The following is a 15,411-nucleotide window of genomic DNA, read 5'->3' as shown; positions in this document are numbered from 1 at the left end:
AGAATCAATTATGCTTCAATATCAATGTCATATTTTGAAATCAAACTTAATAGATTTTGAAGTGAAAAATATGTTTCATTTAAGTGCAAAATGATGCTGCTATACATATTTTAATTTGCTGATGCTTTTCCCATGCCAAACTCCTCCTTGTTGGCGAGTCCTGAAGAAAAAGTGATGGATTCATGGTGATTCATGGTAATTCATGCTAAGGTGGTCCAGCCTGATAACTAGGATTTCGCTGGGTTCAGGTGGGCTTTCTTTTTTCTCACAGGCTGAACTGGCCTGCTCCCTGGCCTTCGGCCACCCAGAGCAGCCTGCAGTTGTCAGCAACTGCTTGATTTACTGGTGCTTCTGCCTAGATCCACGTGTGCAGTGTTTGGGAAAAGTATGTGACTGCTAGCAGTGACGAAAATTCCCATCTTCAGAGCCTGGCTTGAGTCTGGGCTGCTGGGAAGAGCCCAGAGAGCAAGTGCAGGCAAGCTCTGTGTACATGAAGGGGCAGGTAGAAATGTCTTTGTTGCCCTGGTCACGACAAACTACTGTCACGGGTTTGGGACTGAGCTGGACCTGTTGAGGCTTTCTGGAGCCAGGAAGCATTGCTAACAGAGCACGTACGAGTCTGTTCACCAGCCAATCTGAGCTAGAGAATATATTCACCCAGGTAGGAGCTGGATCAGAAGATCCAGCCCTTGCAAAAGCTGTATAAATAAAAAATGACAGGCAGAACTGAAAGCCTAAAATTCCCCTCCCTGCAGCAGGGTTATGCCATTCCTTGGGGAGCAGGCGTCCTCTTCCTCTAGGACTCAGCCGAAGGCTTAGCTGGCTGCCTGCGCTGTAATCGGGAGAAGTGTTAGTATTCATAACTTTAAAGTATAATGTAGTGAAATAATCCTTTAATTCCATATGGTGTGGAAACTCAGGCGCCTCGAAACTGTACCATAGATTTACTGCTGCCAAATGGTATGGGGTTTTAAATTAAAATATTTTTTTTTTGAAAAGAGCTTGGAAGAACCACATTAGGGTGGTTTTGACATGATGTGTAAGCTTTGTGAAAAAGGCTTTTGCTAAATTCTCAGTAGGTTTGTTTTGCTTTTTGTTACTTGCTAACCAGGCACTGCTACTATGGAATTATCTAAAGTGGCTTAGGGATCCAGCAAAGCAAACTGCGGTCCTGAGGGGATGGTGTTCCCTGTAGTCTGGGGCTCAGCTGCCCTTTCGTCCTCCCTTATGCCTCTTAACATGATTGACTATCTCTGTCCTTCATTCTTTTCCTTTCTGAGACAAAAAGCAACAGAGAACCATGTTGTTATGGGTTATCCTTAGGAGTGTTTTATGGCTTAGGCACCCCATCCTTTCATTTCACGGAAATGTCTGACTAACGTAGCAGCTATCGCACTTTCCCCACGGATCTGTCCTACTCCTAAGCCTGATATTTAGGTCTACTTTACCCCTTAACTTTGAATGGCAGAAGAAAGCAGAGCAGAGAGCTGCTTTCCCTGGACACAGATGAATATTCAGTTTGCCCTTTCACTGTCACAAAATAGGATGGAATGTTTCCCTGGTGCAAAAATAGTTGCATTGGATTTCATGTCACCTGAAAAGCCCTCCATGCCCAGAAAAAAAGAGTTGCTTCTTACTATTACAGCAGTTTCGTGTTGATGTTTTTGCATCTTCTGTTTATTCACAATCTCAGCAGTTTCTGGCCAGTGTCTTTGTGACCTTTAGGCCTGAGCTAGTCTCTCTCTTTTTTCCATCATCTCAGTGGTCACTCTCAGTGTAGCAGATCTTACGCCTCCCCTCTCCTCCCCGTGCTCTCTCTGTGACCTTCTCGCTCTTTGTGGCACTCATGGCAGTTCTGGCTCTGCGTCTATTTTGCGTTACTCGGCCGGGCAGCGCAGAGTGGTATCTCTGAAGTTTTTTTGACTTAGTTTGTGAGCAGCTGAGTGCTTTTCACCAAAGCATGGTGCGCTAAGGGCCAAACTCCCACCCAACTGCTCTCTCACGCTCCTCCTCATCAACAGGGCAAGGAAATGAGATGAAAAAGCACGTGAGTTGAGATAGGGAGATTACCAGTTACCGTCATGGGCAAAACAGTCTCGACTTGGGGAAAACTAACTTAATTTGTTGCCAATTAAAATAGATTTGGAGAGTGAGAGATAAAACAAAAATTATTTGTGGAGGTGGAAGCACCACCTTCTCCCCCCAGCTCCTTGTCACTCCTTTATTCCCCTGTGTCCCCCCATGTGGGCTGTTGTCTGTCTGTAACAGCTCCTTTCTGCTGCTCCTGTCCCCTGCTCTGGCGTGGGTCCCTCCCACGGGTGACAGTTCCTCGAGGAAAGCCTGCTCCGGCGGGAGCTCTGCAGGGAATGCCTGCGGGCTGCAGGGGCATCTCTGCTGCCCCTCCTCCGTCCCTGACCGGTTTGCAGGGTGCCCCCTCAGTTTTTCCCCCCCTCCTTCTTCAGTCCTCTAATTTTTGCCCTTTCCTAAGTATGCTTTGAGAGAGGTGCCACCGGCCGCCCTGAGGGGCTGGGCCCTGCCTGCAGTGCGGGCTGCTGCAGAGCCAGAACCAGCCGGAACCGGCCAGCACCGGGCTCCCGCCGCCCGCAGCCGGGCAGGGACAGCTAAAGCACAGCGGCCAAACGCAGCTCGTGTCTGTATGAAAGGGAAGAATGAAAACCCAGGTGGGTGCAGGTGTTCTCAGGGCTTTTTCTGGGGTGAGAATTGGGTGTGGTGAGGAATGAGAAATGAAAACGTCCGTGAGTCCCAGCCCGGTGCTTTGGCCAGCAGCCATCCTTCTGGATCTTTCTTAATCCTTTCCTTCCTTTCTTGTAATAGAACAAGTGTAGTTACCCAGTTCTGCTTTACTTTTCAGTATCTGCCAATAGATTTAAAGGCATTACAAAATAATAGGGTCTGTAGTGCAAGAAAAGATATCCAGAAATACAATATGAAGATGCTAAGAATACAAAAAAAAAAAAACCTCCTGCAAAAGTTTTGGAGACATGGGTGTGTGCCAACCTTCCAGCCCTGTGCCGTTCAGCCTCAGCAAGTGGACTCGAGTCACTCATTATCCCTTTTTTTTGCATGTACCCCATCCCTCTCACTCGGGGAATCCTTGAGGCTGCGCAGATTTGTTGCGAGTCAGCGACACTGTGTTGTCAGGGGTTTGTGCTTTTCATAGATAATGTCCGTATTTCCTCTTTGTGAGACCCTATAGATGGATCCTGACGTGGATAAATTCACTCCCACTGTACAATGAAAGCGCGGAGTCAAATACACTTTTTGCAAACTCCTCGTGGTTCCCACTCAGTGCAAATTGGAAGAGTAACGGCTGTGTTACTGCGGGACGGTCCTCAGTGAGATGCTGGAGTAGACATCGCAGGAGTTCCATGCTGGCTTTGCTTGCTGCGTGGGGCACCCTGGCAGGAATGATACAGGAACAAGAGGTGTCAATGTTGCACTTCAATTTTTTTTCCAAGGACAATTGCATTTTGGAGGGGAAGCTGATTTTGGTGTTCCCATGTGCTCCAGAATACACTGCATACAGCGTAACTACAGATCCAGTCTTTTACTTGCAGACCTTTTTTAGTAGCACTATGCTATTTCAGCATCACTTTAAGTGGTTGAATCTGTGCAAGGAGATCGAAATGAACCATTCCCTCTCCATCCACATTAAGTGTTCTCATGTGCCTGTGTAACTCTAGGTTCTTAAGACAATGGGCACATTTCCATGCTTTTTTTTTTTTTTTAATTTAGCACAGATTGATGGGTTTTGGAATAAAATGTAAACCCTCAACAGTTTGGCACATGGAGAAACTCAACTTGGAAAAAAGGAAAATATGGAAAGCTTATAAATCTTAACTTGGACTTACTTCTGAGCTTGCTGTCTAGTCTATGCAGTTCGCTTTGTTCCTGCAGAGTTTCAGGCTCGGATATCTTGGTCATATTTTCTTGTTCCTTGTAAATTGTGTCTAGAAAAATGACACCTGCTGGGTTTTTCTTCTTTTTTTTTCTGTAAATAGCTGGAATTCACAATGTAGTAGAAGCGTAGAAAAAAGCCGTTACGAACAGTTAGCAAATAACTAATGTGTGAAAACTGTATACAAAATAAATTGAGGTTCTAAAAATAAAATTTGAGATTGGAAAAAATTATTCAGACCCCGGTTCAATAAGAGTTTTTCCATCATTTAGCGGATGTTGACAAAAGACTGAGTCAGGGAAACTCGATCCCTTTTCCTTTGGGTGGTTAAATTTTAAACCTGAGACCATAAAATTACAGTACACAGTGGTCCTAGATAAGATCTGTGAGTTATATATGAAGTATTAGACTTCTTGAATTCGTTATCCTCCCCTCCACCTCCAAAAAATACTACCTAGACCTATTAGATCTGACTGATAAACCATTCAATTTGAAATGAAAATCTTTTTACTTGAGATTTGCTGGCTGAGCGGTGGAATATTTAGTTTATGTATTAAATTGTAAGTGTTTGACAAATAGCTCTAGTTCTTCTGTTACATTTTCTTTGAGCTGAGAGTACACCTGTGCCATTTTTTTTGTGGTTGTGCTCATACACTGCAATTCAATTGTGTGTCTGAGCCTGTAGTTTTATGTACTTTCTTCTTTCTTTCTTTTGACTGAGAGCGAGCACCCAAAACTGCCTTTACTAACAAGGGGAATAAGGGATGAAGGTAAAGCACCTCACACCCCCCAAACTTGCAGATGCAGTTTGCTTTGGGCAGTGGTAGGGAGAAAGTGATGATAGCCGTTGGGTGAGGATGCTTTGTGCGTTCCTTTAGTGAGCCTGGGAGAGAACAGCCGTATGTGGGTGAGCAGTGTATGCGGGTGGGAATGTACACGTGGGAGAGTGAGCAGAGATGGATGTCTTGTGTGCACGCATCTAGAAAAGAGGATGTTGTGGTTTTTGTTTAGTGAGGGGGGCCTATGGTGGCAGCTTCTGTAGGAAACTGCTAGAAGTTTCCCCTTTGTTCAGTGGACTCCGCCGGGCCTAGGGCGGACCCACTGCTGGCCAAGGCCGAGCCGATTGGTAGCAGAATGTCCCGTGATAACGCCTCTGTGATAACGTATTTAAGAAGGGGAAAACAGAAAAAAAAAAAAAAAGAGAGAAGATGTGAAGGAGCTGAGCAGGGGCAGAGAGGGGGAGGCGCAGGCCTCATTGGCCTTGCAGGCCTCACCCTCTGGCCTGCTGCCGGGCGGCGACTGGGCCCAACTCGGCCCAGCCTGGCCGCAAGAAGTGGATAATATGTGTAGATTTTTGTGTGTGTTTGTGCAGCGTGTTTCTGGGAGCACTGGAAAAACATGACGTAGAAGAAAAAGAGGGGAAAAGAGTTGGTAGAGAGAGTTCATGGAGAAGGAACTTTTGGTCTCCAGTCATGAAATGGAGATGTGATTATCTATTTTTGTACAGTCTGAATAGAAATTACTATGAATGGATTAATAATTAGAATAAGTTAGGAGGAGTTGTTTGGTATTTGTTATATGAATACTGATAAGTGTATATTAAGTACCCATCTGACTGTATTTTCTGCATTTACTTCTGCTGCCAGTATTTACATATGTGATTTTAAATCTAAATTTCTGAAGTTGACTTTTTGCCATTATTAACCTCAGGAATAACAAGTCTTCACAGAAAGTCAATCCAAATTAAGCATCAACAAGGCCAAACCAAAATTTTAATACATTCTAGCAAAATATAGTGAAATATACGTTAAAACAAATGCATACATTTTCAACATTGCAGTAGATGTAGTTAATATCTTCCTCTTGCTGTATACATGTGTATGTGCTTGTGGACTTGTGTGTAATGTATGTATATGGTAAATAATGTGTGTATATGGTAAATGTTCATTTCAGTACACTGCTGTTGTAACTGTTGACCTGCACAATCCATGGCTTAAGAGAAAGCAGATGTGTTCTCAATTGTATTGAAAATATAGTTTGTATTTTTTTAATGTTTTATTTATTGCAATACCAGTAAAGTTAATTAAAGCTGGTTTGAAAGGCAAAATCTGATACCTATTAAGTAGATCATGTTGGTTTATGAACATTGAGCTTAGTCAAGAATTTTTTATAGTACCAGGCAATGTTGTTAGGGGCTAGTCCAGCAAAAGGCCTCCTGGAGCGATGGCTGCTCCTTCCCCTGGGAAGATTTCCGTGGATCTTAGGCCCTCAATGCTCTTACGCTGTCAGGAGGGACAGATTGATTCTGCATATGCTTCAATGTGATGGTAACAAACCGGATCTATGGCATAAATAACTTGAGAAGTCTAAAAGTTCCCAAAATGAAGGTCTTAAACTGCAATTTCCTTGGGACATGAATGTTGCCTCCTTCTACCTGCAGGGTCTTGGCCCGCACGCAAGCTGTCATGCACATGAGCTTGCTTTGCTCTGTGCTCTGTTTCGCTGAGATGCTGCTTTGGCATCCAGGCTGCGTTGTGCCCGTGGCAGAGCTAAAGAACCGCGTAAATGCTGTATTGTGGAGGTGTGGCGGTGGGTTGCAGAAGAGCAGTGGACGTGGGGACTTACCTGAACCAGGCTAAACTCTCGCTCTCTTTGTGTTTTCTCTTTCCTGCAGCTCAAGCCAGGTCAAAACAGTTGCCGAGACAGTGACAGTGAAAGCGCCAGTGGGGAATCGAAAGGTTTCCATCGAAGTAGCTCTCGGGAAAGGCTCAGTGACGTAAGTAAAATTCCTGCAGCCAAATACAGCTCTGATTAACCCCTGGTGTAGTTTTCTGAGTCAATAATAAGTCATAACAGGATTTAATTTCTGGGATGGTTTGTTGCCAAAATCTCTTTCCCTTTGGGAGGTTGGGAGAGGAAGAGGTAACTTAGGTCTCCTGCTCCCATTCAGTAAACTTCTTAAAGTTTGGTGCAGTGTCTGTCTGTGTGGATACACTCCTTCGTTTTGAAATAGTTGAAGGCCATTGAATGAAGTTAAAATGCTTTGCGTAGTTGAGAAGTGCGATGGCCTCTTTTTACCCCAAGTGGGGAAACAAAAGAATGTATTTCTTTGGGCTAAGTACTGTCTTTATGAAAAGTATTAGAGTGTAGAGAGACTCAGCTGATGTATATATAATGAATTGATATAACATGGCCAGCAATAGCATAAGCTCTGCCTTCATTGCTCTGCCTAAACTGCTGTGGAAGATCCTGAGATGGCAGCTCTGTGGAGAATGTTTTTCTCCGTTGAAGAATGCTGGCCATTCACGAATGTCACATGTGAGTTATTCCGACATATGAATGATTACAGAAATCTTTCTGTTGCTGCAATTAAACTATTATTTATTATGTGTACCATCACAATCCTTGAGTGTTTTATTCATGGCTCTGGGTCCTCTGTGCTACATGCTTTACAACACAGAATATAAAGACAACCCTGTCCTAAAAGAGTATCTAAATTGAAGATTTTGTAGGTCAGATAGTTTGCTGGTAAAAGCATGAATAGCTACATCAGTCAGACCAATTTGTATCCCCCAGTAATCTGGCCCTACTTTTAACTAACCCACATTTTGGAAATGGGGATTTTATCGATAGCATGTCCATGTAGATTTGGATGACAGATACCAGATGGTGTCCTCCATAGGCCAATCCAATAAAACTGAATTGAGCAGACATTAAAAAAAATACCTTTGTAAAGGATACATTTCGTTGTGCAAATTTAAGCCTGAAGGCACACAGCTAGCAATTTTTGCTGAATTGTGCATGTCACTGGAACAGTCGCCTGATATTTTTTTTTTTTTGTAAAGGTGTGAAATCTGTAACACTCTCTTTCCTCATCCCTTTGTCACATTATTTTAGAGGTCCATTCCTCCCCAGCGCCAACCTTTATGGGTACATTCAGTTAGACGCTTCAGAGCCTGCCCTTCATAGCTGTCAGGTGAGGGCAATCTCAGGGCTGTAAGGTATCTTTGGAAGAGGAGAGTGAAACCAAAGAAGACAGTAAGTAAGTGCTCTGTACAGGTAGCAGCGGATGGCAACTGACCATCAGCCTGTCACTGTTGCCATCCTAGCTTGCTCTGAGCCCTGTGGCAGCTGAGAAGTCACAGCAATGAACTTCACAATTACATAGCACCTTCCAGCAAAAAAATTCACAGCTCCTTACAAACACAGTTTTAATTTAGCCTTGTCACTCCCTTGCAGTGTACTGAGTGGAGAGCTCTGAGGCTTATTTCAGCTTCCCAGCAGCTCACAGCGTTGCAGTGCCAGACCTGGCAGTGAGAGCAGAGTCCTGGTTCCCCTTCCACCGATCAAACACTGTTTTTCTCTGGTGTTTTTATAATACTTTCTCTTTGTCTTGGCACTATAGTGAATTAAAAGGAAGTGGAGAGCAAATATAACTTCTCTAGTGCACCCGAGAGAGGATATAGGGATTCACAGGTTGCTCAAAAGGAGCATTGCGTAAATATATGTGAAAATGTATATTTTAAAACATTATACATAATTTATGTTTTGCTTAATAAGTAAGTTCCTTTATGCCTTGATAATTCACTGCAATACAAGCATGTCTCTGTGGTCTGGTGTTGCAAGTTCAGCTGAGATTTGAGAAACATGCATGAGATAACTCCCAGCTTGCATGTGGTGGCCTTTCCCAGATTCTTTCAGTTAAGAAAAGTAAACACTGTTCTGTGTTTGTCTCTCTCCCAAAGTCAAACACCTTGTGTTTTTAAGTGACAGGACCTCACAAAGTGATAGTGATGCTTCCACTTCCAGCTGTGGGTGAGCCCACCTTGAACTGTCCTCTTAGGCACAAAGATGCGTCAAGGGCTTAATAAGGTTGTTTTAAATAGTATCTTTTGAAGGAGTGAGTTGTTTAATGATATCTACCAATTACTGTCTGGAAGAAACTACAGACAAAAGAGTAAGTTTTCTCTGAAGATCCTTTTCTGATTTTAACACTATTTTCTCAGAAGAAAATACACAAAAAGTTGTGTATTCAACAGAAGATAGAACAGAAATATAAAATATTGCAGGCAGATTAACCCTGGGGTCAGAAAGCAAATTTTGGACAGGAAATATAATGAATCTCCACTGATATGGCCCGACAGCGTTGTAAGATGAGGCATGGCTACAGCATGGAAATATGTATAATGAGTGGAGTGCAGATACTCTAGGTGGATGATCAATTTTCAAATCCCTACTTGTAAGCAAGTTGTTAAAACAGAAATGTTAGCTTCATGAGCTTTAATGTGCAGCCTAAGTGATAGCTTAGTGACAGATGCAGAATGAGGGAGATGGTATAATGAATATCCAGTTGCAAACTGACATGTCAGTGGCTTCATTCCCTCTCCTGTCAGATACCTTTCAACTCTGTGTATTGTAAATGTACCTACAGCCCTTGGATATCGCAGATTGACGCAAAGTGTGTTTACAAGGGATGACTCCTTTCCAGGCTAATGAGATCCAAGCAGGTAATTTGCAGTATTTGCAAGAGAGGTGGTCAAAAATGAAAAGAAGATAATTCAATGAAAAGACCATGTTAAACAGGAGACTTTTCTCATAATGAGGCTTGAAATAGCATCAGACAGTAGGAAGAGGAATATCTGATGTTCTTGTCACATGCAATGCAGTGAGACTGATTTCCATCAACTCCTTTCTTTGTCCTCATCTCGCACACATGTACACACACACAGACCCCTCTGTGAGAGAACATAATTAGCTGAGAACTTGACCTCTGCTAGATTGGGGATAACGACTGCTCGAATGCTCCATTGCAGGCGTTTGACAGTGCCCTGGTTCATTTCCCCGTTTGAATTTCATAAACTCATTTCTCTCTGCCTTTCTCCCCTATACAGTATTTTTTTGGAATGACAACTTGTTTTTTCTTTTATGGGCAGAGGTAGCTCCAGGGGCCTAAAAGAGAAATTGGAGAGCTGCTCCTCCTTTATATATAGGGTGCTGTAGTCAATTTAATCTCATCAAAATCTTGCCAGTAGTAGAATTCATTTTGTTGAGATTTTGCTTGGAGACAAGATGGCAGCACTTTCTCTTTTCCTCAGCTTGGAACTCGGTCAACTTGTTTTCCTTACCTTTCTGTATGTATTTAATTCTAATTGAGTCTTCCCACTTTGGAATACAAGGTGCTTTTTAGCCATATTTTACAAAGCTGCCAGGAGATTACTTGAGGAAAATGTGAGAATTACAGCAGCTGTCCTGAATGGTAAATGCACTGAGTATTCAGGGGTTCAGCCACCTCTTTGCTAATTTAAAACAAATCAAAAAAACCTCATTTCTTTGGTGCACGTTCCTAAATTCCTGGTCTTCCATGGGACTGAAGCTCACACTCAGCTGTAAAGTCAATGCAGTTAAAAACCTGATGTCTGTGAAACAAACCTCGCTCGTCGTTTTGGTAATGATGATGCAATGGCAGTGCAAGCCTGCGCTGGTGCGAGAGGGCAGACAACCTGCTTGGGCACCCTCAGCCCTGCCTGCTGCCTCTGGTGTTGGTTGCTGGCTTTCAGCGTGGGGAGGAACGGTAAAAGCCTCTTACACGAGGTCGTCAGCTGGAGGCAGCACAGATCTCCTACTCTTGCTGCAAAGCAGAAGCATGACTGCCTGCCCTCTACTTGCTTTTGCTGAACAAGGAGTCATAAGCTGGGAGAAATAGTTGGCACCTTTCTGTCTGGGTTATTTTTCTTGAGCAGGGAGTGGGACAGGAACCTTTCAATTTGTCCCCTACATTAAAGGTCTCATCTTGGGCTCTCATCAAAGTTGACGCATTCTTTCATGAGTGCTTCCCTTTCCCCAGTGCTTTGTAGCTGTGTGCTCCTGCTGTGTTGTGTGCTGTGCACTTGAGCTAAGGTAACAGTGAGATACCAATGAGGAGTATGCCCTGGAGTGCCCTGCCCACAGGTTTGTTGCCGTCTGCTTGAGGAAGAAAGTTGTCTACAGCCTCAGTGGTGTAATACTGTGGACAGCTCAATTTCAGCCTCAAATATGGGATATTTTCAGTTCTCAGTCTCTCGTTCCTCTCACTTGTGTACTGAGCCCAAAGAAGGACAAGTTGAGGAACAGTCTTTGGGTTATGTGCTCTGAAATCCTCAGTACTTTTGCTTCTCCAGAACATCCCTGGTAATCTTGGCTGTATCTAAAGTGGAGGAACACCAGCGAAGCTCTGTGTGTGTGTACGTGTGTGCCAGAAGCTGATCAGCTGGAGTGGCTGCTTCTTTGTGTGTGCATGCGTATGCCGAGGGTATGTATGTGTGTTTGTGTGTCTAAGGTTGGGTGCTTAAATGCTTTGTTGCATTATGTTAATTCCTCGGCAGTGCAATCAAATTCATGTCGTAATTAAAGCTGTCAGTTGGAAGGCAAGCCAATCGCCAAGAAAACACAGCATAACAAATGAAGTGAAATGATTCTGCGTGTAGCTATACAATGCTTCACCAGGCATGAAATTAAATAAGTAATTTGATGTTGACATCAGAAATTGAAATGATACCCACTGTTCCTTCATTCAGTCAGACCTGCATAAACAATAGCCAGAACAAATATGTACAACACAGTCTTTCTCCCCACCCAGCTCCCCAAGTAATGCACAATATATATGCAAAATGGGTATAACTGTGCCTTCCAAGACCTCAAGGATGTAATTTTCTTTGGTACACAATAAACGAATGCTTACATGAGGGTTACTACATTTTTTGCTCCTGGGCCAAAAGTTCTTCTTTTCTAGAAAGAAGGAGGAAGAAAAAAAATAAAAAAGTCAGAAGAAAAATAACAAAACCAAACCCCTGTTAATTTTAAGCAAGTGAATTGTGTTTTGCTGATGGGCACCTGATGCAGGCTTCTGCTGGTGGTTGTGTGAATATCAAACAGTATATCTAATGTCGAATTTTGCAAAGGGCTTTGGAAAGTGAAACCGTTACCTCTATTATAGGCACACTTTATATAAGAGATGTAGAACCATCCAGTGCAGGATCACGACTCAGCATGGGCTGGTAAAGATGCTGCATACACAGTATCACATTCATCAGTTGGTACCAAGGCTGGGCACTGGGTGGTAGGATCCTTTCGCTATTGGGAGTTATCAAAAAAGGTGAGAAGCTGTCTTCTTGCATAGCCCTTGCTTCAGCCTACGCGCTCTGTCCACACACAGTTCACAGCACAGCTAACTTAGTCATCCATGCATGTGCAATACAGTCTTTCTTACTTCAATTAAAAAGAGTTTGCAAACTGTCATATGCAGCATGCAATTTGTGAAGGGCTATATTTCCATCAAGCAAACTCAAATTCCCTGAAAATGTGCAGTTATTTCTTTTCAGTGAAAGTCATTTGACTGCTATGTTTCAACTGTCCTCCCATAGCCATTGCAGCATTGCTTTTGAAAGAATGGAAATATTCAGTGGGAAATATTTTGTTTGCTTGTCCTTTTTTTTCTTCCTTTTTATTGTTTTGTTTTGATACTTGATCCTTCCAAAACTTGAAATAAAAAGCAGACAAAAATTGCACACAGATGCAGGATGCAAACTTTGGCGCTTTCAGCCTGTAAAGTAAGTTTCAAAAATTGTGAGAGAAAGAGTGGGGCTCAGCTGGCATCTGTACCTAGCTTAAACGAGAGTAATAATGATTGCACGTGTTGTACTTTGTGATCTCTAGCTTAAATTAAAAGAATTTAAATTAAAAGAATTTAAATGGCATGGAGCAGGAAGCAAAATGAGTGAAGTGAGGTGAAAGGCAGTATGTACGATGTGCTTTACCGGGAGAGTAAATGCATTGGATGCTAAACCAGCGTGTGCTGAAATGCGCTCTGTACCAGGTGTCGCAGAACTGCAGTCTGTGAGCCTCAGTGGCTCACAAAACCATGGTATGTGGTCCAGGAATGGCACTTTCTAGCTGGAAACAGTTGCCAGGCGGTGTGATGCCTGGGGCTGTGGCAGTTACCAGGTTATTCCCAGCTTCATGATCACGGGGATGAGAGGAAAGCAGAGCAGTTGGGCTGAGCCCAGGGATTTCTTGGTCGTGTGTTCCCAAATCTGCACTGCACATCCTCCTGCACCAGTGTGTTACTGTTGCAGAGGTGCTTCCAGGGACATTGTCACTGGGCCCAGGTGGGTCTTGCGGTGGATGATGGTGGCAGAGGGAACTTGAGGCCCCAGAGCAGCCAGAGTGGGGCCGGAAGGGCTTAAGAATTTACTTATTTCTGCAACGCTCCCCTTGCACTCTGTTAACCAAATCTGTAGACGGCGGATTTCAAGTCTTTCGGTAGCCTCAACATAGAAGATAGAGAGTGTTAAGGGGCAAGAACCACATACCTTCCAAATCTCCATAGCAGTTTTGTTTGTCTGTATAAGATGTCCCAACAGAGTTTGTTGATTTTATGATGTTGGTACCCTTATGACTACCAAGGTGATTTCCTCTTGCTAAGTCTTTAACTTCTGGTGGCTTGAACTAGAAGATCTTTCGCTATATGTACGTAACCTCTCTAAACATCTCTCTTTAGAAGTTCTTTGGTGAACACACAGTAATATTCTGGTTATTTGCAGTGAATTTTGTTAATTTTAAAATTCCTGGCACAATCTATTTCTGCTGTGCTGAGGTCAGTATAAAGATACCATCAGCCCTTTGTGGAGGTTTATTTACTTTCATGTCAGTGCTGCACTCCATGGTCCGAGATGGAGAGAATTTGCTGTTAGCGTTTACTGCAATGACAGAGATGGAAATTCTGTGTGTTTCCAATGGTTTGCTGAGGCTGGTTGGGCCGCTGTGCAGTTCTGGGTCATCACTGAAAGTGAGATTCTGCTGAGGAACAGAAATTGAGCTACAGGAGTAAAAAACAGTCATCTGGGCTAACCCACTGCTCACTAGAGAATTATCCTCTGCATTTTGCTTCCTTGTCCATGGACTAGCCTGGCTTGAAGTGTTTCGGGTGATAGGGCCGTAGTGTTGGGAATTGTTCACCCTTTAATGTAACAGCCAGTGACCTGGATTAGGACTGAGATGTTCAGGTCTCTCCCCATGTCTCTAAGAGAACCTGCTGTGTAATCCCCATTGCTTAGATGAAAAACTAATGAAAAAAACCCTTTATCTCCTTAATTCCTGTGAACGTAGAGGTTGTGATCGTGTCCCACTTAAACTGAATTTCATGATGCAGTTTTTTAAGCGTTTAAACCTTTTGATTATTTTCCATGGTAGTAATATTAGTTTTAATTATTTTTATGGGTTTGAGTTTTGAAATCTGTTTCACACTGCAGATATTTGTTGTTTGTTTTTTCTTTTCTCTTTAAATCCTTGGTTTGTCACACACCGTGGCCATCCAAATAGGAAATTGTAGTGACTGCGTTCTCCAGGAAATGGCACGTTGACTGAAGTGGCTTCTCTGTGCCCACACGTTCTTTACATTTCAGACTACTAATTATGTTTACAAAATGTCTCATTTTAGAAAAGCACTATGTGTGTACTAACCAGGGCCTTTCGGGAATAAATTGGCAAACAGGTCATACACTGAAAAAGTCATCCAAACCCACCGGGCTTTTTGTTTTGAAGTCAGTCTGCGTTTTTTTCTTTTCCCCTTCCCGCCTGCCCCTTTGTGGCCACAAAGCTGAGTAGCTGGAGTCCAGGGCATTGAATGTCAGCATGTCAGGGAGGCTGGTTGATGAGTGTCTGTTTAGTCTCAGTGCAGGGCGAAATGCCATCATTAATTCATTACCCAGCTGCCTGTCAAATAAATTGGCAATTACGTCCACCGCAGAAGCTTGGAATTCAGTAAATAGCACGTTACCATCTCAGAGTCGTTGAGAGATGTAAAGGGAAAAATTAAGCAACACCGTGTTTGTTTCAGTAGCAGATGACAAGGGGCAGCGCGTTGGTGCTGTGATGTAGTGATGAAAAGCTTGGAAAGGGCTGGTAATGAGCTATGTGGATTGGAACGTGTTAAAAACCATCACTGACTTTCCGCTTTGTCTTTGTGTTTTATTGCAGAGCTCAGCTCCTTCCAGCTTGGGAACAGGCTACTTTGTAAGTGTGTCTCAACTTTACCACATGTGCCTCTGAACAGCATAGCATTACCTCTGAAACGAAGGTGCCTTATTGTATGGAAACAAGCATAAATAACCAATCTCGGTCTGCCCGAGAAGTTAACTTATCTATTTCTATTTGTTCTTTCATTAATGCATTAGAAGTAGTATTTCAGACATGGTGGTCAATGTTTTCCTGAACTATTCAGGTGTCATATTCATTACTACCTAAATTCCAACAGTATTTAATTTACACAGTTACAGCAAGTAAAATGATCCATGATCTTACCAGCTCTCTAATCTGAGAAGGTGGGATCTTGATTTCCCCTTGTACCAATTCTCATTGATTCACAGACTTTAAAGAGCCCGTTGTGGCAGTCTTGTCTCCTCTCCTGTGTACCACAGTGCAGAGAACGTGACACTGGGGTTTCTACCTGTTGGGTA

At 43.1% G+C, this 15,411-nt stretch overlaps 1 protein-coding gene across 5 annotated transcripts in view; it reads left to right on the top strand.

Annotated features, from left to right (window-relative positions):
- The window catches only part of AUTS2 (activator of transcription and developmental regulator AUTS2), a 779,256-nt gene that overhangs the window by 342,896 nt on the left and 420,949 nt on the right, over positions 1 to 15,411 (top strand). For all 5 annotated transcript variants that reach the window (XM_086763110.1, XM_086763109.1, XM_086763108.1 and 2 more), the window contains 2 exons: positions 6,594 to 6,695; positions 14,933 to 14,968. In XM_086763110.1, the coding sequence (XP_086619236.1) occupies positions 6,594 to 6,695; positions 14,933 to 14,968 (138 nt within the window). The remainder of the gene's footprint in view (positions 1 to 6,593; positions 6,696 to 14,932; positions 14,969 to 15,411) is intronic.

Source organism: Chlamydotis macqueenii, chromosome 19, assembly GCF_036417535.1.
Source record: "Chlamydotis macqueenii isolate bChlMac1 chromosome 19, bChlMac1.mat, whole genome shotgun sequence".
Classification (NCBI taxonomy): Eukaryota; Metazoa; Chordata; class Aves; order Otidiformes; family Otididae; genus Chlamydotis; species Chlamydotis macqueenii.
Note: the sequence above shows the minus strand (reverse complement) of the source record. Positions and strands in the feature narration are given on the sequence as shown.